General features: G+C 35.5%; 2 protein-coding genes and 1 long non-coding RNA gene across 4 annotated transcripts; 2 read left to right on the top strand and 1 right to left on the bottom strand.

The window, feature by feature from the left end:
* The first annotated feature begins 44 nt into the window (after nt 1-44).
* Nucleotides 45-2,963, top strand: LOC127949270 (uncharacterized). Of its 2 annotated transcripts, XR_008152275.1 has the most exons (4): nt 45-246; nt 431-489; nt 1,566-1,697; nt 1,783-2,963. It is a non-coding gene; the product is annotated as an uncharacterized LOC127949270 (long non-coding RNA). The 2 variants fall into 2 exon arrangements; XR_008152274.1 differs by lacking the exon at nt 45-246 and having other exon boundaries at nt 360-489; nt 1,783-2,962.
* Nucleotides 2,964-8,204: 5,241 nt separating this feature from the next.
* On the top strand, nt 8,205-12,800 carry apela (apelin receptor early endogenous ligand). Its single transcript, XM_052546478.1, has 3 exons — nt 8,205-8,588; nt 10,603-10,692; nt 12,426-12,800. The coding sequence occupies exons 1-2, from the start codon at nt 8,513-8,515 to the stop codon at nt 10,689-10,691; spliced, it is 165 nt and encodes a 54-aa protein (XP_052402438.1). The 5' UTR covers nt 8,205-8,512; the 3' UTR covers nt 10,692; nt 12,426-12,800.
* A 767-nt stretch (nt 12,801-13,567) lies between these two features.
* On the bottom strand, nt 13,568-23,689 carry LOC127948539 (transmembrane protein 192). Its single transcript, XM_052545015.1, has 6 exons — nt 23,464-23,689; nt 22,752-22,904; nt 22,199-22,460; nt 21,372-21,509; nt 16,005-16,107; nt 13,568-14,304 (listed from the first exon to the last, which is right to left on the bottom strand). The coding sequence occupies exons 1-6, from the start codon at nt 23,470-23,472 to the stop codon at nt 14,181-14,183; spliced, it is 789 nt and encodes a 262-aa protein (XP_052400975.1). The 5' UTR covers nt 23,473-23,689; the 3' UTR covers nt 13,568-14,180.
* Between the last annotated feature and the right edge of the window lie 105 nt (nt 23,690-23,794).

Below are 23,794 nucleotides of genomic sequence, written 5' to 3'. Positions count from 1 at the left end.
CGTGGCATTCTTGGTTTGTTCTCTTCTTATTTTACTAAAAAGACAATGAGGATATCAAAGAAAGAGTTGAGGAGCCACTCATCGTCTGAGTCCACCTGAAGGCCTCTCCATACTCGAGAATGATTTCATGCGACGTGGACCAGGATCAGTCATGATGGATACTTTGCACATGACCTGACCTGTATACTGCTGCCTTAAATGCACTTGAAACCTCATCACCTGGACTGGATCCAGCTGCGAACTCAGGTAAACAATAAAGACAGCAAGTGTATGTCTGTAGGTACTTCAAGTCTGTAAAGTGGGTTTAAACATTGACGTGGTTTATAGCCAGCAGTAAGGAAGTAGGAAGAATTGGACTATGATTGCTCTGTGTCAGAAGCTGGTAAAAGCTAAGTCTAACACACAAGCATGTTTTATTCACTGTGTGCAGATTAAATTAAATGATCTACTATCGATGGGTTAAATCCTGTTGAAAGAAAGCAGAACAAGGTATTTATATCCATTTTCTCTTTCTCTAGCTACACAAATTAAGACATTAAGACATTAAACACATTAAGGCCCTATAAGAGTAATTGCTGACATCAGAAGAATGTTTTTTTATTACTACATAAAAGTCTATAAAAAAAAGTTTGGATGATGTAATTTTAGTATTGATATTAATACGTTTTATTTTATTAATTCTTGTTTTTTTATAATATTAACTAGCTTTTATTTTATATTTTTATTCAATTACATTTATTAATGTTTTTTTTGGAGCTATAGCAGGAATAACATAAGTTTAATGGGGTTTTTGTAATATATATATATATATATATATTTCGTTTAGATTCAAATTTCAATGCTTTAGTCTATAACCTTGAATGGCACTGTAATTTACATTTGTGGATGTTTCATATCCAAAAGTTTTGATCATCATATAATACTAGATTTCATTTCACCAGTACAGGGCCAAATACTGCTAATGTTGGTCCTGCAACATTAACAGGCATTAGCATTGATACATAAATGTATAAATTTACATGATTAAATATTTGAAATACTTGATTCATATTGCTCATTCACACACCGCATGGAAAATATTTTTTTTAATGGCCACTCATCTGTATATTTTAGTACCATCCCTGCTCCGGTAACATACCAGCATTCATTTCATATTTCAAGCATCTACAGTTAATATTCACTTTCTACCTGATCACTGTTGGGGTTTATTTGTAATAATAACCGGCTGGCAGTACATTATCACTTATTGTGTTGCATTTACTGGTAGATATTTCTAGCTCTATATTTCAAGGCTCTTCTACAGTCGTTTGCTTTTTTCATCAACACAACAACACACAAACATCTCCAGCTGAATGTGGTTTATTGATCCAGGACACATGTGGCTTGTTAAAGGACTTTCTCTGTTCAGTCAGTCTTACATTAATATCTTCAGGACACTGTTATTATATATTCTGTTACTATACAAAATCTTCTGTAATAAGAAACTGCTTAATGCTGTGTAATCATATCATGCTTATACCTTTCTCTCTCACTCTGTATGTGTGTGTGTGTGTGTGTGTGTGTAGAGGTGGAATTCTGCGTGTTTGTTATGGATATGTTGTTTTCAGGTTTTGAGTTGGTCTTCATCATCATTGCTTTCACTATTATGTGCTTATTTGGCCTGGCTGCTGTCTACACATACAATACAAATCGTCAAGGTAAATACCCTTTTATCTTCCCACCCAAATACTGACTGAACTAATGACTAAAACAAAATGTCACCTGTATGTGTGTGTCCCATAGATGACTACATTCAAACAGAACAGAAGAAAATACAACAAAAGAGTAACTCAATGAAGAAACAGCGAGGCATTACCAAAACCAATCAGGAGCTACCATGAACACACAAATAAACTTGGTGCACCAAATGCAGCTAACCACTGTGTGAAGATCTCTAACACTGAAAATGGACTTGCTGTCGAGCCCAACTTTAGGTTGAGCCTCAAGACAAGCTGTCTCCGATTGGCTTGAATGCATGACCCTATTTATTAACCAGTGAAGAAAGGCAAAGAGGATTTATTGAAATCGAAACCCCTCCCCTTTCCCCACCTAAATCTACTTATCATTTGTAATATAATGATTTAAATCCTGTCTGGAGCATCTTTTATTTTTTCACACAGCTTATGCTTTGGTGGATAAACTGCTTCTAAAGTTTCTGGGTGGTGGTGGCCATTGGCAATAAAAATAGGAAAATATATTGTTGAATTTATATTGTGCAAATATTTTATACATATAGTATATTTATAGTGATGTTGTACTATTTATATAATGCATTTTGTTTGTATATTATTTATTTTTCCACAAGTATTTTTGGCTTTTATTTATATATTACAAAATATGAACATTGTCCAGAATATATATAAATATATATGAATACATTTTCTGTTATAATCTGTCCCTTTTGCTTTGCCCTAACACAAGGCATTTAACACCACTGTGCTGCAGGATAGCTACCATATAGTCTTCTGTAATTTACATTGCACAAAAAGATCTGCTAACTAAGTGCTAACTTTGGATTATGGCATTAAGATACACTTATCTGGATCTGGAGAAGATTTTACATTGTTTCTAATTATGTATGGAAAGTGAGGTTAGAGTGTCCTTTTCCAAGACCATGTGCGCTGAATGTTAAACAGCTACTTAATTTCAAGTTTAACAGTTAGAAAGGGGAAAAAGTTCACAAAATATCACTGTTCACTTACATGATTCACATATTTAAACTATACTGTGTTAAATTCCATGCATCTTCATTGATAAAATCGACATTATACAGAAAAGTAAGACTTCCATTGTCATTTCTGCTGTAAACATGGTAACAGAGCATGGGGCGCCCTCTACTGGTGATTAGCAAAACCAGCAAATCGCTAATCATGCACGCTAATTCTCAATAACTTTCTCAAAAATTCATTCTCTCCTTACTTTCCTCAATAGTGATATTCCTTAATGCAGAGAAATACAAGCATGTACATAATATTTAGTTACCAATCTGAGACAAAACTAAACTGAATAACAACCAAAAGAAGCACCTTTTGTGTATTTTTTTGTTTGTTTATGTTTTTGCATTGAATTTTAAATGTTTGTTATTGCACTGAATTTTAAAACAGAGGACTCTAGGTGTCTGCATTTTGCAGTATAGCTGTATATGTATAGAGGAATCTACATGGCTGGAAGTTGGAGGAAGGGAGCATGATGGGGGAGTAGTTTGGGTATGCACATCCTGGCAGTAACTTCTTGGAGTTGTAAACTGGAAAGGTGGTATTGTCTCAATGTGTGTGTGTGTGTGTGTGTGTGTGTGTGTTGTCAAGGGAGGGTAGTAATCTAGTTGTGGAGGAAGAAAGGTTATAGGGAATGCCACTCTTATCTGCTATTGCAACAGTCAACAAAGCTACACACTGATAACACTTCCTGTTACACTGAACCAATCATATACAAACGCACTTGGCAGCAACAATCACACTCTCACTTTGAACTCAACACTGGGCTTAAAAACTGGAGAGAAAAAAATTCAGGTAAAGAATCTGGACTTTTTAAAAATATGTATTGAGTAATCTACTAATATATTTATAAATAGAATAAAACACATTCACACCACGTGTGTGTGTGTGTGTGTGTGTGTACATACTATTTCAAATGTTTAGCAACTTTCAAGTTTCAGGAAGCAAGTACCACAACTCTGCCTTTTTAGCCCTTTTTTAATTACAGTTTTGTTATAATATTTCATAGCCTGAATGTTTTTCTTTCACAAAATTTTTTGGAACACATGCACACACACACACACACACACACACACACATGTCGGTTTTTGTGAAAAGTTGTGACATCCCATAGGCGTAATGATTTTTATACTGTACAAAATGTATATTCTATCGGCCTTCACCAACCCTACACCTAACCCTGGCCCTCACAGGAAACTTTGTACATTTTTACTTTCTCAAAAAAGCTAATTCTCTATGATTTATAATCGTTTTGAAAAATGGGGACATGGGTTATGTCCTCATAAGTCACCCACTCCTTGTAATACCTGTGTCATACCCATGTCATACAGAGTCGTGTCCTGATATGTCACAAAAACAAGAGCACACGCAGGCACGCACACACACACACACACACAAAATAGATAAAATTGACAAAGTAAAACATTTTCACTATCATTTTAATCAGATTTTAATATTGTTGGTTTCTCACTGCCTGTCCAGACTTCACTGTATTTTTGAAATTTTCAGTTTTGTAATATCATGACAGTTAGAATGTTTTTTTTTTTCTTTAAAAATAAATGAAATAAATTTTATTTTTGTGGGAGGCTGTCTATCTACTGATTTACACATCATGTGCTCTTACTCCTAAAAGATGGACTCGACCTCTGGCTGCTGGTATGAGGAGGTTTTAAGGTCAGTGTGTATCTGCCTCTGTGTGTGTGTGTGTGTGTGTGTAGCACAAGCTCCATTTAAGAATCCTTTCTGTTTTCCACAGAGATATTTTTACAAATGTACATGCAGCATACCTTTATATAGGCCACTTGTTGCTTTAGCATTTAAACTAATAATTTGTAAAATTCTATCCTGCAGTACAAATCAGTGTCATATGCACCAAAATAGCAATTTTCTAAATGACAACTTAAGGCATCTAAATTTCTTCCTCAAAATCGTTTGTGTCGGTAAAGAGGGTGGAGTCAGTAACTCATGTCTCTTAGAACAGGGATTATTTGAGCAAGCATGTTAATCCAAGTAATTACATCTAATCCCTAATAAAGCAAACATTACAACACACAGACATACACCCACCCAGACCGTGCTGCGTCTGCGATTTCATTACGAGTCAATGAGCAAACTGACCCCAACATCTGTGTTTTCATGTATGCGACGCATGCATTCTAGGTATCAGTCTCTATGGATACCAGGTGGCTCCGAATAAGAATACAACCTCGTTAGCATATTCAAATTGAGGGAATAAAGCAGAGGGCACAATGTGAATGACTAGGGAGAATTAAAAGACATACACAGAATGTAGGACACAGATGAGGAGCATTTTTGCAAACGCTATAAAGCAATAAAAAAGTGTATATGCATATGTACATGTCAACACACACACACACTGGCATGGGGGTGAAAAGCTGGTTTTAGGACTGAAGTGTCCAGTTGTTGGTCCGTCTATCTCATCCATTAGCTACATGCTGGGTTCTAAGCCTAATTGACATGAAAAAAAAAAAGCTCAGAGGATGTGTAGTCACAGACACAGCTGGCACAAATGGATGTTTAATAAGGATAGGCAGAATCTATGACAGCTGCACTATATCAGAGAAACCTAAAACACGCACTAAAACTCCCTGACAGGCCAGTATATCAAAGAAGAATTGAGATAAATGGACACACACATGAGAAAGGTCAATGAGTGGACACACATATGGCTCACACACTCGGTTCACACACATATGCACTTCATTATGGACACAAACACACACTTACACTCCAAGAGGTCAACTAAGGCACACTCACACATTCATTCTATCCCTAAAACCCCCCCTACACACTTTATAAAGCCACTTTCATTACAGTGTTGTTTTATTATTATTCATAAACTATGATTTATATTAATATTTTAAAATGTATTTCAATATTTAAATAAAACATACATTTAATTTTTATTTTAATGCATTCAATTTTAAGATTTTTTTATATATAAATTTTAGTTAATTTTGCAATTTTTTTGTAATTTTGCTAAAGATTCAAGATATATATTATATATAAATAATGGTAAAGATATTTTTTTTTTTGTAATTTCCTAAAGATAGATATATATGTTTGTTTATAAACATTGTTAGTTTCATTTTATTTTTAGATTATTTTTAGTCATTTTGATTTGTACTTAAGTTTCATTTATTAATTAATTAATTTAAATTCAGATTTATGTATTTCCATTTGTTTTAGTAATTCTAGTGCTTCAGATTTAACTTACTTTTAGTTAGTTGCTAAGGCAACAGTTTAATTTATTTTTTTTACCAAGCTTTCCTGATACTAATAATTTATTTCAGCATTATTTCAATTAACAAAAAAAAAAAAAGTAATTTTGATTTTAGTTAATGATATTAATCAAGCATTATTGACATAAATATGCCTACAAATGATCTGATATGTATGTCATTTGTTTGCTTGATGGGGCTGTTACGTTATTTGCATAATATACTAGTTTTAAGCTTTGTCTTGCACAGTAAAGCCGTTTACAACTCCAGCTCATTATAACACATATGCGCAAAGGGACACATGGGGTATCTGTAAATCTAACAGTATTACCATTTTGGACTCATAACACACCGGGGTATCTGTCCAATTAAGTATCACAGCACTGAACAAAAGCATGCACACAAAGAAAAGCCATTCTGAGCAAAAACTCCCACTTTCTGTCCATCAGAAAGTAACTCTTCCATTATTTAGTCTGTTTTGGGATAAACACACTTTGCAAATTTATCTCCAGCACTTAGATTCACAGCACTTGTACTTGATCTCAAAGGGATACTCCACCCCAAAATAAAAATGTTGTCATTAATCTCTTACCCCGATATCTTTCCAAACCCATAAAAGCTTTGTCCGTCTTCGGAACACAATTTAAGATATTTTGGATGAAAACCGGAAGGTTGTGACTGTCCCATTAACTGCCAATTAAATTACACTGTCAAGGTACAGAAAATTATGAAAGACACCATCAGAATAGTCCATCTACCATCAGTGGTTCAATCTGACATTTATGAAATAACGAGAATACTTTTTGTATCCAGTGTACACAGTTTGTGTTCAGTGGATTTTCTCCAAAATCGTTCTTCAGTGATGTGGAGAGACACAGATGAGACGAATTGTTGAATAAAGTCGCATACAAAAGGTATTCTCGTCGCTTCATAATGTTATAGTTGAACCACTGATGGCAGATGAACTATTCTGATGATGTCTTTCATACTTTTCTGGGCCTTGGCAGTCTATGGGACAGTCTCAAGCCTCCTGGTTTTTATCCAAAATATCTTAAAATGTGTTTCCGAAAGACGAACAAAGCTTTTACGGGTTTGGAACGACATGGGGGTAAGAGATTAATGACAAAATTTTCATTTTAGGGTGGAATAACCCTTTAAGGGAGCCTGGATAGACATCATTCAGTGCAATGTTTACTTGCAAATGATACATGGGGGTTGTTCCTGAATTAACACTGGCTCAGTTTAAATCCTAGCTTAACTCTAATGTAAACTATACTCTATACTCTGTAAACTATAATGCTTTGCCATTATGATTTGTCGCTTCGCTCCTTTCCTTGATTTCTCCCAGGGGGATTTACTAACATGGTATGCCTCTAAAAGTCAAGTTGAGTATTAAACCATATAAATCCACACTTATAATGAAAAAGGTGGACATTCGGTCTAAGAGACTTTGGCCAGTGTGTAAAGTTTGTGTCAGTCTGGCTCTCCTGTTGTGAGGTTTTGTTCTAGGTACAAGTACAATAGTAGCTCATTAGTAAAGAAGAGTTCATAGATCCACCAGCTACACTATATCAGCACTTTACAGCTCGTTCACACACACACACACACACTTAACTGACCAGGCCAGCCAATAATTCACACACCTCTTTGACCAGTGCTAATCTCTAACCTAAAACAGACACACTTGACTACATACATATTACGAGACAACATCTCTCAATAATCTATATTTATCCACACAGATAAAAACACAAATACACACACAGTGGGGTCCAAAAGTCTGAGATTCACTTGAAATCACTGAAAATAATCAATATATTTTGCTGTACACTTGTTGGTGTGTTTTTGTTGGCATCATATTTGTAAATATGATGCAAAAAAAATTGTTTCTATACTTGTATGAATTTCAATATTTTTGGAAAACGTAAACAGAGAATACAAAACAGAAGTAATTTGAACTATTATTAGATTTTGGGCCATTTGAAAACACTATGCAAATAAAATTTGCACACATAAAGTATGATCTCCAAAAATATTATTTCTGCCTGCTCTGTTACCTAACCATGTGGGGTCAATATGTGCAAGGCAAAGTGTGAGTGTGTGAGAGAAAGAAAGAGATGTCCCATGTCCCCACCCAGTTTTTGGTCTTCCATACCTCTCCTTCTGTTGTGCCCTCTCCTCCCCCTTTCTCTTGTCTGTATAAAGAGGGGGTGAAGCTGCATTGTCTCGACTGGACATTCACACTCATCAGGTCATCTGTCTATCTATCCATCCCTCTGGGGAGAGAGAAGAGAGAGTGAATATCGCCATCTGAAACTTTGGAAAAGTTTGAGAACTGACTTGAGCTGCACATCCACTATAACGGCGTCTTACACGAGCTCAGAAGAAAAATTACTGAGACCGAAAGACACATAACAGGATTTGTACGTAAATATTAACAGACTTTGCATTCGAAGATACCGGAGACATCGGAGGACACGGGTCTGCCCAGCGGACCAAACCTCACGCAGCATCACCATGAGATTCTTCCATCCACTCTATCTGCTGCTGCTGCTGCTCACATTCCTGCTCATCGCCAGCGCCGGAAAACAAGGTACTTCACCTCAAGAGCATGTTTCGAAAAAAAGAGACGTGATTCCAAATAAGTAAAGTATGTTGCGTTGTGTAGCATTGGATTAAAATGGTTGCAACAAACCCTTAACAAAAAAAAAAAAAAAAGACTAACAAGTGAAATTACTTTTTCTCCGCTAAGTTATAGTTGCTGACAACTTAAACTCCAGTTCTAACTCATTTATCCCAAAATATCAAGTCAACTTTATTAAGATGCCTAAAATTCTAAAGAATCACATTGGTAGTGATTGAATTAAACGGGTTATATTAAAGCGATAGGCTACTAATGCACTTGAGTGTGAAGCACCTACTGCTTAAAATAATTAACATGAATTGTGTGTCATTATTTGTGAGCTTGTAGTCTGAAGGGAATGTTATAAGATAAAAGTGTAAAGTAAAATAGGCCAAAAGAAAGAACATTAAGTTCCGGGCAGCAAGTAATGGAACAAAAATACAGTGCAACTGATTCACAAGCAAATGACTCTTATTAACAGGTTCTTTTTTTAATGGTTCGAATCAGTCTGACGAATTGCTCCCTCAATGAACTCAGTGAGTGCTCAGAGCGGTAACTGAATCAACATCTGATTAAACTGTAAGTTATCGTCTCGAAATTATGTTTTGGAAGTTAAAAGTAGTTCGTTTAGTAAGATATATATATATATATATATATATATATATATATATATATATATATATATATATATATATATATATATATATATATATATATCAATCAATCAATCAATCAATTACGATGCATATATTATATATCTTTTTTTTTTTTTTTTTTTTATCTATTCGCGTATAGACTACCTGAACGGTTTCATCTGTTCTGCAGTCACTTTTGATAAACGTCCCCTCATTAGTAAAGAAGGATCTAGTTGGCATATTTAGGTGTATCCTGGTTAGTGGTCTGTGCTCAGTCATGGCTGATTTAGGGTCAGTGCTCTGACTCTGAGTGGGTTTTAAGTGGCGCTTGACGCTTCTGTAAAGCTCAGCATCTTAACATACTCCAGAGACGAGCTCAGGTTTCACAAAGACTTCACTTGACCCTTGACTTGGGAATAAATGTTATTTTTTTGCACTTTTAAAATTAAATATAAACAACGATTTTGTTTTTTTTTATTATTATTACGCTAACACAAAAAAATACATAAAAAAATAACATTCGCAGAAGACCATGGCATTTTACGTAGTTTTTTCTACGTGTATACCAAACACAGGTATATTCGTATACTGTAACTAAATGTAATTTTGCCTACGTGTTCACTGTCCTCTCCCGCTGCTGTGGCGGCTATGCGCAATTAATCTGGTGCCCGTGGGCGATCAAGCACCGGAGTTTATTGTTAGTCATGATGTTGAGCACAATGGTGTAATGCATTAGCATAGGGTTACTGCGGTGAAAGAGAGAAAGAGAGGGAGGTACATGGAGTTCGCATTGCTTTAGTCAAAGCAAGATATAAAAGCACCCGCTTCTCCTCCCGTGCGCTCCGTGCTATTGTCCTCGCGCCTCTGGGAGAGGATCTAATAGCTGCTTATGGAGGGAAGTGATATGAACGTTATCACAAGAACCTCTGATTGTTATATTGCCCTCCAGATTGTTTGTTACCAACTGGGGAGACCATTGATTTTGAGTTTATTTCAGGCAACACCCAAGTCAGGGGAGGGGTGCAGGGGGCAAGGCATGCATATCTCCCCAACCCCCAAAATTATCAAATTGTCAGTTTTACAATTTTAAAGAAAATTGTAGATTGTCACAGCAATGAATTTTGCTACATTCAGACTAAACTTTATTTAGAGCTGCTTTACACCTGAAATGTTTTTTTACATAATTAAAGAACTTAGCAACATTAATATAATTATTTTCTTGTTTATTACTATAAAGCTGCTGTAAATCTATCTGTATTGTATAAAGCGCTACACAAATGTGACAATATAAGCATAAAGGTTAATAATAGTCCATATCCCTAACAATTCTTATTTACTTCCCTTTCCAGATTTTCTCAACCTGAGGCGGAAATATCGCAGACACAATTGTCCAAAGAAACGCTGTCTGCCTTTACACTCCAGAGTGCCATTCCCTTGAGGTAAGACTTCACTTCACTGGCTATTTATTCCCTTTTATTACTCTAAGGAATGAGCAAATATTGAAAAAGTGCTATCAAAGAGGAGCATCATTAGGAAATCCAAATTCTGACATTCCATGCAAGTATTTGCAGACAAAAAAATCGCAAAATACCTCAAACTACTTTTTTGACTCCTTGACAACACATGCCAAATTTTGCCTAACAAGTGCATGCAGTCAATTTAAGAAGAAGCCAATTCAAGAAAATACATTTACATAATAAAAATATGTTCTAAGAATGTTTTTCGTTCATAACATCCCATTTTTTAATGTTTTAAAATGTTTATGTTCTAACATTAGGGACAATATGAAAAGAATGATCTGTTTAATCATTTTAAAATAATGGGAATGTTATTTTTGAATGGTCTCTGAACCATCTGAAACTAGTAAGTAGTAATGTTTTAAAAGAAAGTTAAATGAACATCCAACTAAAACTCCATATAAATAATGTTTTGAGAACATTGTTCATTCAGAGTTACCTGGCCTTTAATATTCTAATAATGTAACTGGAAGAATGTTTGTTAACTTTGAAAGAATTCTGAGAGAGCTGTGTTAGAATGTTCTGAGAGCGTTCCCTGTTAGCTGAGCACCACTCCATTGTCATCTCTGGAGAAGGGACGGCCAGATTAATTAACAAACCGGCTGTTGGATCTTCAGTGGCCTTAAGCCACAGCGGAAACAAACAGAGAGACTTTGGGTAAATACCCTGTACTAAATGAGCTGGGAAATTATTGGATCTTTATAGCCGTGCGACTTTCCCTCAGACCGGGAGTAAACACAAACACTCCACACCTACCCACACACACACACAAAAGAGTGGAAACTTACATAGCCCGAGCAGAGACACACAGACGGACGAGAAAAGCCCTACCCCCTTAAATACAACCCATTTTAACTATCTGCCACACACACTGTAAAACCTGGGTGGGACGGCTTGTAATGCACCTGGTGGCCATTTCAGTGAAGGGTGTACTACACTTATAGAATGTTTTACCAACAGAACTGAAAAGATAGAAGATAAATATAAACTGAATAAATTGTGTGATTATCAATTAATATCTTTTCCCCATTCTATTTTTGTGTTTTAAAGTTAAGACCTTTGCAGTGTTGCAGATTAGCTATTCTGACATAAAACAAAATAAAATAAAATACAGTAAAGAGAAAATACTATTCGAAGAGTATAAAAATGCCCAACTACCACACAAAGGGGTCATAAGGTGAAAAAGAGGTGAATATAGTTTGTGTGCCATGGCTGCTGATGGGCCTTTTTGTTAATTGAAGGGCAAAAGTCAAGAATACCAAGTCATAGTTGGTTCTTACATAAACATCCACATTTTCTATTCTCAAAATACTCAACAGTCAAAATGTGGGTGGTTGTTTGTGTTGAAATGTGTGTGTGATGATGTGACACTGTATTTGTGGGGACACACATTCACTGTGACAGCCTACCGGAGCCGCCTACTGTTTTCAGACACTCTGGAGAGGTTGTCACCTTTAACCTTTACTCTATGACCCCCACACAATGAGCCAGAGCTCGTCTGGAGTTAACAAAACACACAAACAGACGCACACACACACATATATAGGAACAATGTCTAAAAGAAAAGCTGCACAAAGATCACATCAAGAACAATAAATATCTATTTCATAGGCTTGAATGATTGTGGATTGAAACTCTGTTTGTGTTTTCTTCAGGGTTCACAACTCCTCAACTATCCACAGCTATGATGTCTTGTCAAGCCTTAAGAAAACCAAAGACCAGTGATGGACGGGAAATGATATCAGACTCACTGAGGACTGTTCATTTGCCCGTATACTGTAACCAAGCCATGCTAGTCACTTCTGTAAAGGAAGTGTATTGTTTTATGAATGTTAAGTGAACAAGCCACGGGGACATCAACTGTAACCAAACATGCAGAAAACTCATCGCGCAATCAGTTTGAGTTTGTCAGAACCATTGTAAATAGTAAGAACTGAATGAAATGTGTTTATATGTAAGTTATGCACTTCAAATGTTTTATTATTATCCTGATTAAAAAGTGTATTGTCTTTTCACGTGGGCTTCGTGTGCCACAATCCTTGGGGGAGGTAGGGGGGGCAAAGTGAAAGAAAAGTGTTATACTGGCATCAATAGACTGCCCAGTTTGACAATTGGTTTTGACAAATTGGGATTGTTCTTGTTTTGACTGACGGTGTCTGAAAAAAAACAGTGTTCAGAAAGGTTAACATTCCTGATCCCAGATGGTGTATTTTTCAGCACGTGTTGCATATGTATTTTCCTTTTCTGTTGACTACTATTCTTAAAAACACATTTATATTTTAAGTCAAAATGTTAAACACTTATCCTCAAAATATAACGAAAAAAAAAAGTGGCCCTCTTTTATATTTTAAGGAGTCTTAAAAAATACATTTTCCTTTTATTATCTGTAAAATGTGCTGAACAGCAACTGAAATGATTTATAATTAAAATAATTATAATATAAAATAACAAAATAATAACATTTGTGACAAAATATCTTGATGTTACACTGAAAGTCTTTTCACTATCATTGAATGTCTAAAAAGTAAAAATGGTAAACTTTATTTTAAGTATTTAAGTATTTTAATGTGTATACTTCTATGTATTTAAAGAATAATTTAATTACTTTTTTTTTTTTTACTTCGTAACACACATTATTTTTGTTGAACATGGTATACAAGTTTTCCAAAACCGTACATAACTAATATACAAAAAGTATATTTCTAAGAACCTGATGCGTGTTTTAATCAAAACGTTCTTTATCTTGAAACTTTCTGAATCATCGAACCAAGAGCACATTAAAAACTGACCAACCCAATTTAATAAAATCTGTGGAAATTTTATTCCAAAAAGTTTCAATCATTTTATTCACATTATTTTACTTAAAATGACAGTAGTTCACAACATCTGTAGAATCAGAACTAAAAAGGTCACGATTTGAGAACAGCTCCAACATATACATACCACAATAAATATCCGTCCAACACATTTCTTACACACAAAAACAGCACTGACACAGAAAAACAAAATGCACTAAAGAAACCTAATTAAGTACTAATGAACTATCGCTGTACCAACGTATCAATACTCTCACAGACAAGTAAAACCACAAGTTACATTATAAAGCTTTTAGTTTGATTAGATCTCACTATTCCCAGCTCATAATGAGCATATTTACTGAACATTTCTGCAGCAGAGGTTTCTGACTTCCTAATTGCAGCTATTGTCTACTCAGACTTGTAGTCATGGAAACATGAGAGCATCGTTAGAGAGGTTACCAGGGTTCGTTTCCTACCAAAAGCCTTCTGATCAGTGAGCCATGGCTGCCGATGCCAGTCAAGATAGACACGCTCACACACACTTCGCACGCAAGGCTTCAAACCCTATCATACGCACAAACACACCTGAGTCCCTCTCTCTGTTTGCGTGTGTCAGCCTCTGATCTGCTGAGCGGTCAGCGTGAGGATCCTCCGGCTCAGAACACTGTTGTGCTGTTTCAGATAATCAATCAGGTCCGCCTGCTTTTCCACCACATCCTCCAGACTGGAGCCGTCCCTGTGAAATAAACCACAGAACACATGTGCACCTGTTGGATCGTTCCACAGCACTTGGGATTGAAATGTGAGTGTGTGTGTGCATGCCTATGAAAACACTAGTCACACAGAAAATCCGTTGTATTTAAGGATGCCCCAGTATGGCCTGTTTTGGCCAATACAGATAACCATAAATGGATCAGTATGAGAGGGAAAAAACAGTGGAAAACAGATGCAAGTACAGAAAACTATATTACAACTGTTTAACAAATGTAGGCCTACTATGAACCACTGGAAGGAAGAAATGATACATGCCTATGGCACAAATAAAAAAATAAAAAAAAATCTTAAGAAGTTAACGAACAAATACCACAACAACAAAAAACAATGCCTGTGTGACAAAAAAATAAAAATAAAATGACAGGCTTGGAGTAAACAACTCTTTTTATTTAAATCTTCAAAAAATTCATTATTCATTCATCTTCAGTGTCACATGGTCCTTCATAAATTCTTTTACTGTACTCTGTTGATTTGGTGTCAAGAAATGCACATCAAAATAAATGATTTGCTACTATTTTTTATAATAAAGTCTTCAATGTCACGTTTGATCAATTTAAAGCTTCATTGCCAGAGTATTATAAAACATTTTTTTTTAAAGTATCACATATATTTTAAAGAGGTTGTGAACTGAGAAACCAAAATTCTCTTGATCTTTTGACATATAAGAGGTCAGTGTATTATAAAAGCATCCTGTAAATTTCAAAACTCAGAACTGTGTTTTTCTTCTAAAAACAGCTTATATTGTCAGTCTGACAAATGACAGCTTGTGGAATGTATAAAGTAATACTGTGGCTGAACACCACCTCCACAGAAGAAGATCAATGCCTGCTTCTACAGCGCTGCCTGTTTAGCTCCGCCCACCGATTCATCCATGTATTGTAGATATGGTGAGGTGAACGCAGGTCTACACATGCAACCGAACGATAAATATGCTCTGAAGACGAGACAATGCTGTTCAGTGCCAAGCTGTGGAAACACAGTCTTTAAATTACACTTCCTTCTGATCTTAACGTTAGGAAAGAGTGGATAAACTTTATTTTTAATGAAGATCCAGACCACATCAGGAAGATCTTGGTCCTTTGCTCACTATATTTTACTGTGGATTCATTTACAAACAAGGCCCAATTCAACATGGAATTTTCAGAAAGATTGAAACTAAAAGATGATGCTGCCAGCTATACTGGATCCGACAGTAATGTCCGAATACACAAGTGTGAGAAACTGTTTTTATTACGTAATCACTATTGCTTGGACTATTAAACAGACCGTTGAATGTGAGTATTTGCATTTTTTACCTAAATCACTTCAGCGTCTGTCTGTGAAAGATGTAGGCTATCAAAGATGCACAACTTTTAACCAATCATAGCAGTAGGCATTTACTTCCGAGTCTACAATACGCCACACCTATTCAAACAGAGCGTTTTGATGAGGGGGGTAAAAAACAGGACAGAAAATGTCCTATTACTGGACAGATATAATTAAAAAGTAAATATATTATATATATATATATATATATATATATATATATAAATAAAATAAATGACCCATATATATATATATATATATATATATATATATATATATATATATATATATATATATATATATATATATATATATATATACACTGTATATATATATATGGGTCTATTACCAATGTACCTGAAGCCTGTCTCTGTATGTCCTTCGGTGGAGCAGCCATGAGAGCGTTCTTCTTCAGTCACATCAGGATGTGGTTTCTTGCTATTAAACTTCACCACGTGTACTAAAACACACAGAATATGAGGAGATAAATATACAATATAATAAGAATGTAGTTTTCTAATTTTTTATCTCCTCTTTCTACACAATAATGTCAATATACCACTAAATGTCTAGACAAGAAAATCTAGTATTTTTTTCTCCATTTCAACCTGAAACTAAACTTTTTTCACATGCATCGTTACATTTATACGCGCATTCTTATTTCAGCTCCTCCTTTAACATAATAAACAGGGAAAGTTTCGACCATTGAAAAACGACACATGCAGAAGTGTGCCAGACAGAAATGTTGATAGCTGTGGTGTGTGTCTGACGGTGCAAGACATGCTTTAATGTGGGATAGGTGTGTAAAGACACACGTTCCGCGTGTGTGAGCAGGAGTCACACTCAGCGCGGATATCCTTCACCGTAAGGTGTGCTAATAGACACGTGGCTAGTGTGTGTTTTGTGAGGTTGAGAACGCAGGGCAACTGTGTGATTTCACACGTCACTTCCCTCCTCTCTCACACCTTTAATGTACCTCTCAATCAGCAAACTTTCACTTCCTACACTGCAACACAAGAGCTAGTTCAAGTGAATTCATTCATAATCTGAATTAAATACATTTAAATACATGAATAAAATTAAATAAAACAATATAAAACAGCACAACTGTTTTCAATATTGATATTAAGACATCTTGGGCACCAAATCAGCATATTAGAATGATTCGTGAAGGATCATGATTACACTGAAGACTGGATAAATAGCTACCGCAAACTTAGCTTTGCTATCACAGAAATAAACTGTATTGTCAAAAAATATACAAATATAAAATTGAATTGTAATAATATTTCACAATATGACTGTTTTTAACTATATATTGCTTTGATCAAATAAAATGCTGCCTTAAGCGTAACAAAAGAAAGAAAAAGAATTGTACCAACCCTAAACTTTTTAACAGTAGTGTAACTGATGTATTTCTAGTGATGTCCTTTTAACATCAAACAAAGCTTTGACAAAGTCTCTTTGAGGCAGGTCGAGTTACTCAGTGTCCCCAAGCAACAATTTTTCTTCTATTTAAGCACATAAAAATAAAATATAGGCACATACCTACTGCCACTGGTCAATCAAAATGGGGAAGTATCTCTCCAAAATTGTGCAAAATTGAGTCATTAGCAATGTTTCTATCTGAGAAAAATCTGAATTTAAAGAATTTGCGAATAAAGCATAATTTACATCCCAAGTGTTCAAAAGAACAAATCAAATGAACAGCAAATGAAAATAGATGTTGTATCCACTTTTGTAGCCAGTTCAACTTTTTTATTAAATGTAATATCACTTGAGGTCTACAGTGTGTACACAAACTGCTCAAAAGACCTTTAAAATTTGGTAGCAATTGACAGCAACTGATAGGTTGACCTTATGCCTAGAGCAACAATATGTCATAGAGTTCTGACTGATGACAAATGAGCAACATTTGATATGTTAATATTCTATACTTGTTTCTGCATTCTAATATTTAAATAAATGACATGCTTCACCTTGAGAATGAGTAAGATAAGTATAATATGTGCTTTAGGAGCATGCATTTTGAAACATATCTGTCAAAAGATAATCTACAAATCAAAGTGGAAAATATCTCAAGATATCTCAGGGTGTCTGAATACATGCTAATTAGAACATAATCACCAAAAACAGTAACACACATACACAAACACCTCAGCGTTGTTCCTGACCCACACCTGGCCAACCCATCACAAACACACCAATCAGATAAAACTGCTCTTTCTTCAATCACCTGCAGGAAATGGGGGCCAACAGGCCATTGAGTCGGGCAGGAAGGAGATCAGGCAATCCCTCTTTAGAGATAATGCACGCCATTTCTCTCACTCTGAAGTGCCATATAAGCACTATCTATAATACTAAATGAAGCTCAAGCAGTTATTTGAGACAAATACAGTGTTTATGTTAGTTTAGATATGTAATGCTGGAAGGTTATTAAGGGTAATTTGTCAGTTCTGTTACCACACATCAAGAAAAGCCTTTAAAAGAATGTTTTTAAAGAGAAAGAGTGACAGTCTTTCTAATATATACGTGTCACATTCCTTATATCTTCGCTAAACAGTAGTGTTTCCCTCCACAAAAGACTACCGTAAAAATAAACACCATTACAATTAATGATCAATGATTCATGACATTTGCATTCTAACACAATGTTGCACGGAAGTTCAATGCATAGAAATTTTTTGCACTTTTGTGCGACATATCCAAGCTTTAAGAACTCAAAAGGCATTTGATTCTAGAACTCTGAGAAATTATGTGCTCTTTAAGTTCCTCAAAGTGTCATATTTCTGCATTCCACACTAATGCCATCCTTGAGCACATTTGGACATGACGGGGACCGAGCGCATGATGTCCGTGCATCGCGGTAAAACAATGCAGGTCCCAATCACCTCCCTCGTCCCCTTTGAAGAGCCCTAAACTTCCTTTGAAGTGCAGAGGCGGCATACGGCCCATACAGAACGCTACATTCATGTTCAAATGAAGAGAGAAAGGCAGAGATACAACATCACAGAGGACACTTCAAAGACCCTGGAGCATGACTCTGACCTAACTGCACCTTCCTCTAGGAAGGGGACAGAGAGATGGATATATGGATAGGAGGAGATAAACGGTGGTTAAATGGATAGAGATCACTCGTTAGCACAATAAATGTGCGGCAAATAAAGGGCACTGGATTGAGACCTGGGGTTATTATTTTGGGAATAATCTCACGTGGGAAAGAACAGGAAGGATTCTTACAAACATTTTACAAAGTTGTTTCAAAGAGCAACTTATGCTTCAGTTGAATCAAAAACAGAAAAAGTGCAGAGTTTTAAATATTCCTTATTAATTATCACTTCACAGTGTTTGTATTATTATGTGGACCATTTACTCAAATACATTCAAAATTTGGGGCTGGTAAGATTTAAAAAATGTTTTTGAAAGAAGTCTCTAATGCTCTTCAAGGCAAAGCTGAATTCTCAGCAGCCATTACTCCAGTCTTTAGTGTCATGCGATCCTTCAGAAACCATTCCAATATGCTGATTTGGTACTGAAGAAACATTTCTTCTTTTGATCATTATTATTATCAATGCTGAAAACAGTTGTGCTGTTTAAAACTTTTGTGGAAATATTGACACATTTAAATTATTTGATGAATAAAAAGTTAAAAAGAGCAGCATTTATTTGAAATAAAAATCTTTTATAACATTATAAATGTACTTACTCTTACTATTTGACAAATTGTGTGCATCCTTGCAAGATAAAAGTATTGTTAGTATTAATAATAAATAAATATATATATCTTACTGACCCCAAACTTTTGCATGTAAAAATAAACATCAAAAACATTAACCTGGCCTCATGCATAATTCAGAGTGATGTATGAGACATGAGGTGATATCTGCTGATAGACCTCATTGAGAATAAAGTGAGCGAGTAAGGGTGTGTCTCTATAGATAACATGTGGTCAAGCTTCACTTCACTAATCATCTCTGGAATCCAGGCACTGATACGAGAATGTGTGTAAGTGTGTGTGTGTCAACATTAAAGACAATGCCATGGTGTATTAGGGTGGGGTGCATTCAGGTTGCCTTTGGCAAAGATGAGCCATGTGTCCATAACAAGCTTCTTACCCCCCCATATGGTCTTTTCTCTTAGACATTCTCGAAAATATTTCCCCTTCTCTCCAGATCTTACCACAGGAGAGCAAAGAACTATTATTTTATCATATAGAGCACAAAATGTGACTTAAAGAGGATAAGAGGGACAACAGCTGCCTGGTGTGTTTCTAAAGGGGCTAAGGACAGAAGCTTGGGTATTGTAATGCATGCTGGGGGAGGTGTGCATGTACTGTACTTGTGGCAACTATTACTTGCATTTAGCCATTAAAAATGAGTGCATTTTTGTGAGTGGTAGCAATAGAAATTTTCCAAGAAAATCAGACCTTTGAGTCGTTTAAAGTTTTTTTTTTTTTAAGAATATTGTAAATAATGTGAGATGCTGTGATATGAGCAGATTGTTTAGAGTGAGTTGATATTCTTGCAGCAGAATTTTGAATGTATCTAAATGTATTATAAGCGACAAATATAGTGCACTGGCAATCCAGCAAAAGCAGCATTCCCGTAGATGAGGTGCGATGTAATAATTGTGTGCACTAATGATTCAGCATCTTTTGGACTGATATAATAACAAAGTTGGCTATACAGCGAAGCTTGAGAAATGCAACTTTAGAAAGTTTACAAATGTAAACAAACAGGGTCAGCAAAAGATCAAGAGTAATGCCCAAACTTCTGATAGTGGCATATGGAAATATTGTTGAAGCATCTAGGTTTATCACCTGTCTTTAACTCATTATCACACATATATAATGTTGTGGTCTGCTGGATAAAATCTGAATGGCAAGCAGCATATCTCGAAACATAACAGTGATTATCAAAACCCTAACAATGAATTATATGTCCAAGAGGCATAATGTAAATAAACAATAGTAATGGCCCAAGAGCAGAGCCCTGAGGAACACCCAGTCTGAGTAAAGCAGTGGGGGATTTATAATTGTGCATAGCAATGTAGTATTGTCTATCTGTAAGATAGGAAGACAACCAGGATAATGCAGCACCTGAGGCACCTATCTCTGAAAGGCAATAGAGCAATAACTTGTGACAGACAGTATCAAATGGTCAGATATTAGGAGAATTGAAAGATTACCAGAGTCGCCAGAAAGATATCATTGACAGCCTTTACTAGAGCAGTTTCAGTACTGTGATGTGAGCGGAAACCAGTTTGAAATACGTCAAACTGATCATTAAGAACTAGAAAAGACTACAACATTTTGGAAGCAAATGGTAAATTGGAGATTGGCCGATAATTAGTGAAATCTGCTGTATCTAAGCTGTTGTTTTTTTAAGAACAGGAATAAAAGCAGCAGTTTTGAGGTATGTTTACTAAAACATAGAATGATTTGAGCAACAAAATGACCAAATACAGAAAAAAAACATAATTACACTGTCAAAAGAGGGGAAAAATCCATGTCTAAAATAAAATATTGCAAAAACTAGTTTCAAGGCCAGTGGAATATACTTAATGCCCATGGCAGGTGTGGTAAAAAAAGAATTCTGGACCCCATGTGTGTGCATATGTATGCATAGAGAAAAAAACAGAAGGTTTTGTGTATGATTTTTGTGTTATTTACTACACAAAAATATGATTCAGAATGAACTTTGAACAAATCTTGTGTGTGAATACCTGCGTATTTAAGCAAGCATATAACCGACAGCAGTAGCTCCAAACAGATGATGGCCAACAGAAGATAAACAGAAAGATTCTTCACATTTGCATCCAGCAGAGACGACGAAGCAATTACAATCAGGGTCAATGCATTACCTGTGTAAGGGGGAGAAAAAAATGAGATCAATACTGCATTATATTAGCAACGAATATCAATTACAGTTACTCACTAGTTAGAAGTGTAAATATTTAATTACGCTTGGATTTGTATCAGGCTTATTTACTAAATGATCAATATGTGAATATTTTCCTACAGCCATTATTTCAGCCTCACATGATCTTTCAGAAGTCATTCTAACCTGCTGATTTGTTGCTCTAGAAACATTAAATATTATAATTATCAATGTTGAAAACAGTTGTGCCCTTTTATATTTTTGTGGAAAGTTGTGATACCTTTTTTAGGATTCTTAAATTAATAGTAAGTAAGTGACAGCAGCATTTAAAAAATAAATCTAATTTCTTAATAGGCTTCTTCGTAAAAAATTGAAATGAAAGAGTAAGTCTTACCATATTATAAAATGAAAAATATATGTATATATAGGATTCAGTCATTTAAGATTATAAATAAAAGCAACTGTGCATCAGTTATGACATTTCAAAATCAATGTTTATTTACAGTTACAATAACAACTTATGTGCTGCCATCTAGTGGTCATTTGTGATTGTGAAACATAACAGGTATTTGGGGACGTGACTACTTCAATTAGCATTAGCAAGTTTTTCACTTTATGAAGTGGCTAAGAAAACAAGGATTGGAATATTAACAGTGTGAAACATCTTTTCACCTGCAGAGTGAATGAGTAGAGGAAGGTTTTTTATTTCACGGGTCAGTCTGTAGAAGTCCAGATAACCTCTCCGTCTCACTGCGCTATGGTGATGCTGGACAAATCTATCATATATGAAAACCATCACCCAGAGCGCAAATTTTCCCAGTAAGATCACAGTCTTGGAGTCGATGCCCTGCAATGCTGCAGTGCACTCAGGAGTGTGCTCATCAGATATCCAGCAAAATACTGTGATTACAATGCATATAACCACATAAACCACCTGCAAACCAGAAACAGAGAAATCACACAAAAAAACACACTGTAAATGTGGTAATTGTGTAGTGTGTGTGCTAGTGTTCATGTAAAAAGACTTAATTTAAGTTTAATGATTCATAAAAAAAAAAGAAAAAAGTCTGGAACAACGTGAGGGTGAGTATAACAAAACTGCCATGCTTAAAGTGATTTTTTTTTCTGTGTGGGGCAACATTTAACATCTTGTTTTTCAATATCTAAAAATGCTTATTTTCCTTCGCAAGTAAGTGCAGTGAAATCTGTCTGTATCTATACTCACATGTAAAAAGGAGATGACACTCACTGCCCAATGTGTGGGTAATTTCTGAAACTCTCTCTTGATCACTGACTCAAGTGCATCTTGGGAAACCAGTGGTCCATCAATAAGAGGGTCATCGTCAGTGCTTTGTGTAAAATCTACATTTGTGTTATTCTGGCCACAAAAACAAAACAGACACATACAGGTTGGATTGTAATAGCCATGTCATCCATATACAGCCATTAGCTGAAAGCTGCTTTGCAGGCATTAAATGCTACTTTGAACTTGAAGTCATACATTTCAAAGTGCTAATGCATAAACTCTATTAGGGCCTAATAATGACTCTCTATTTCACAAATTTCCTGTAAAAGGCTCTTTTCACCAGTTAAACGACCTAGGGAATGGCGCCATTATCAAAACATTTGGTGACACCAATAGCAGCCACTTTGAAAATAGAGACGTGACTCCTACAACACAAATATACACACACAAAAACATGGTTTGTCAGAATATACCCTAACCGAAGCAGCACAGACAAACAAGTCTGTTACTTATTAGTACACATACAAGCAACTGTCTGTTACATCAGGGATATTTTCAAATGTCTGTTTTCCTACACTAGAAAAACAGCAATGTTTATACGAACGCCATAAGCCGACGTACGCACAAACACAATCACACTGCCTGAACGTCACACAGAAAGCCAAAAGGTCCAGATTTAAGGCAAACTCACGGAAAACATTAGACTTCCTGGTTGCGGATATGACCGATCCTAAGGGTTGTATTCTGAATATTAATTACGTTCGTGACGAAATATATGTCTCGTGAATATTAATATAGCACTGACAATTAATTATTTTCCTGTATTTTTTCTTAACAGTATCAGTATTTATGATTGTAAATAACTGAAAAACCAAAAGCAAAACACACACACACACACACAAAAACTAATATGGTAAACGTGTGTTTGAGGGAGGAGTCAATTAGGCCGCCCCACGCTCAGGTATCGTTTTAAGTTCAGCAGATAATAACGTAATTATAATATGATGAATTGAACAAATATA

The sequence above is a fragment of the Carassius gibelio genome, chromosome B1 (genome assembly GCF_023724105.1).
Source record: "Carassius gibelio isolate Cgi1373 ecotype wild population from Czech Republic chromosome B1, carGib1.2-hapl.c, whole genome shotgun sequence".
NCBI lineage: Eukaryota > Metazoa > Chordata > Actinopteri > Cypriniformes > Cyprinidae > Carassius > Carassius gibelio.
This window is presented reverse-complemented; position numbering and strand designations above follow the sequence as displayed.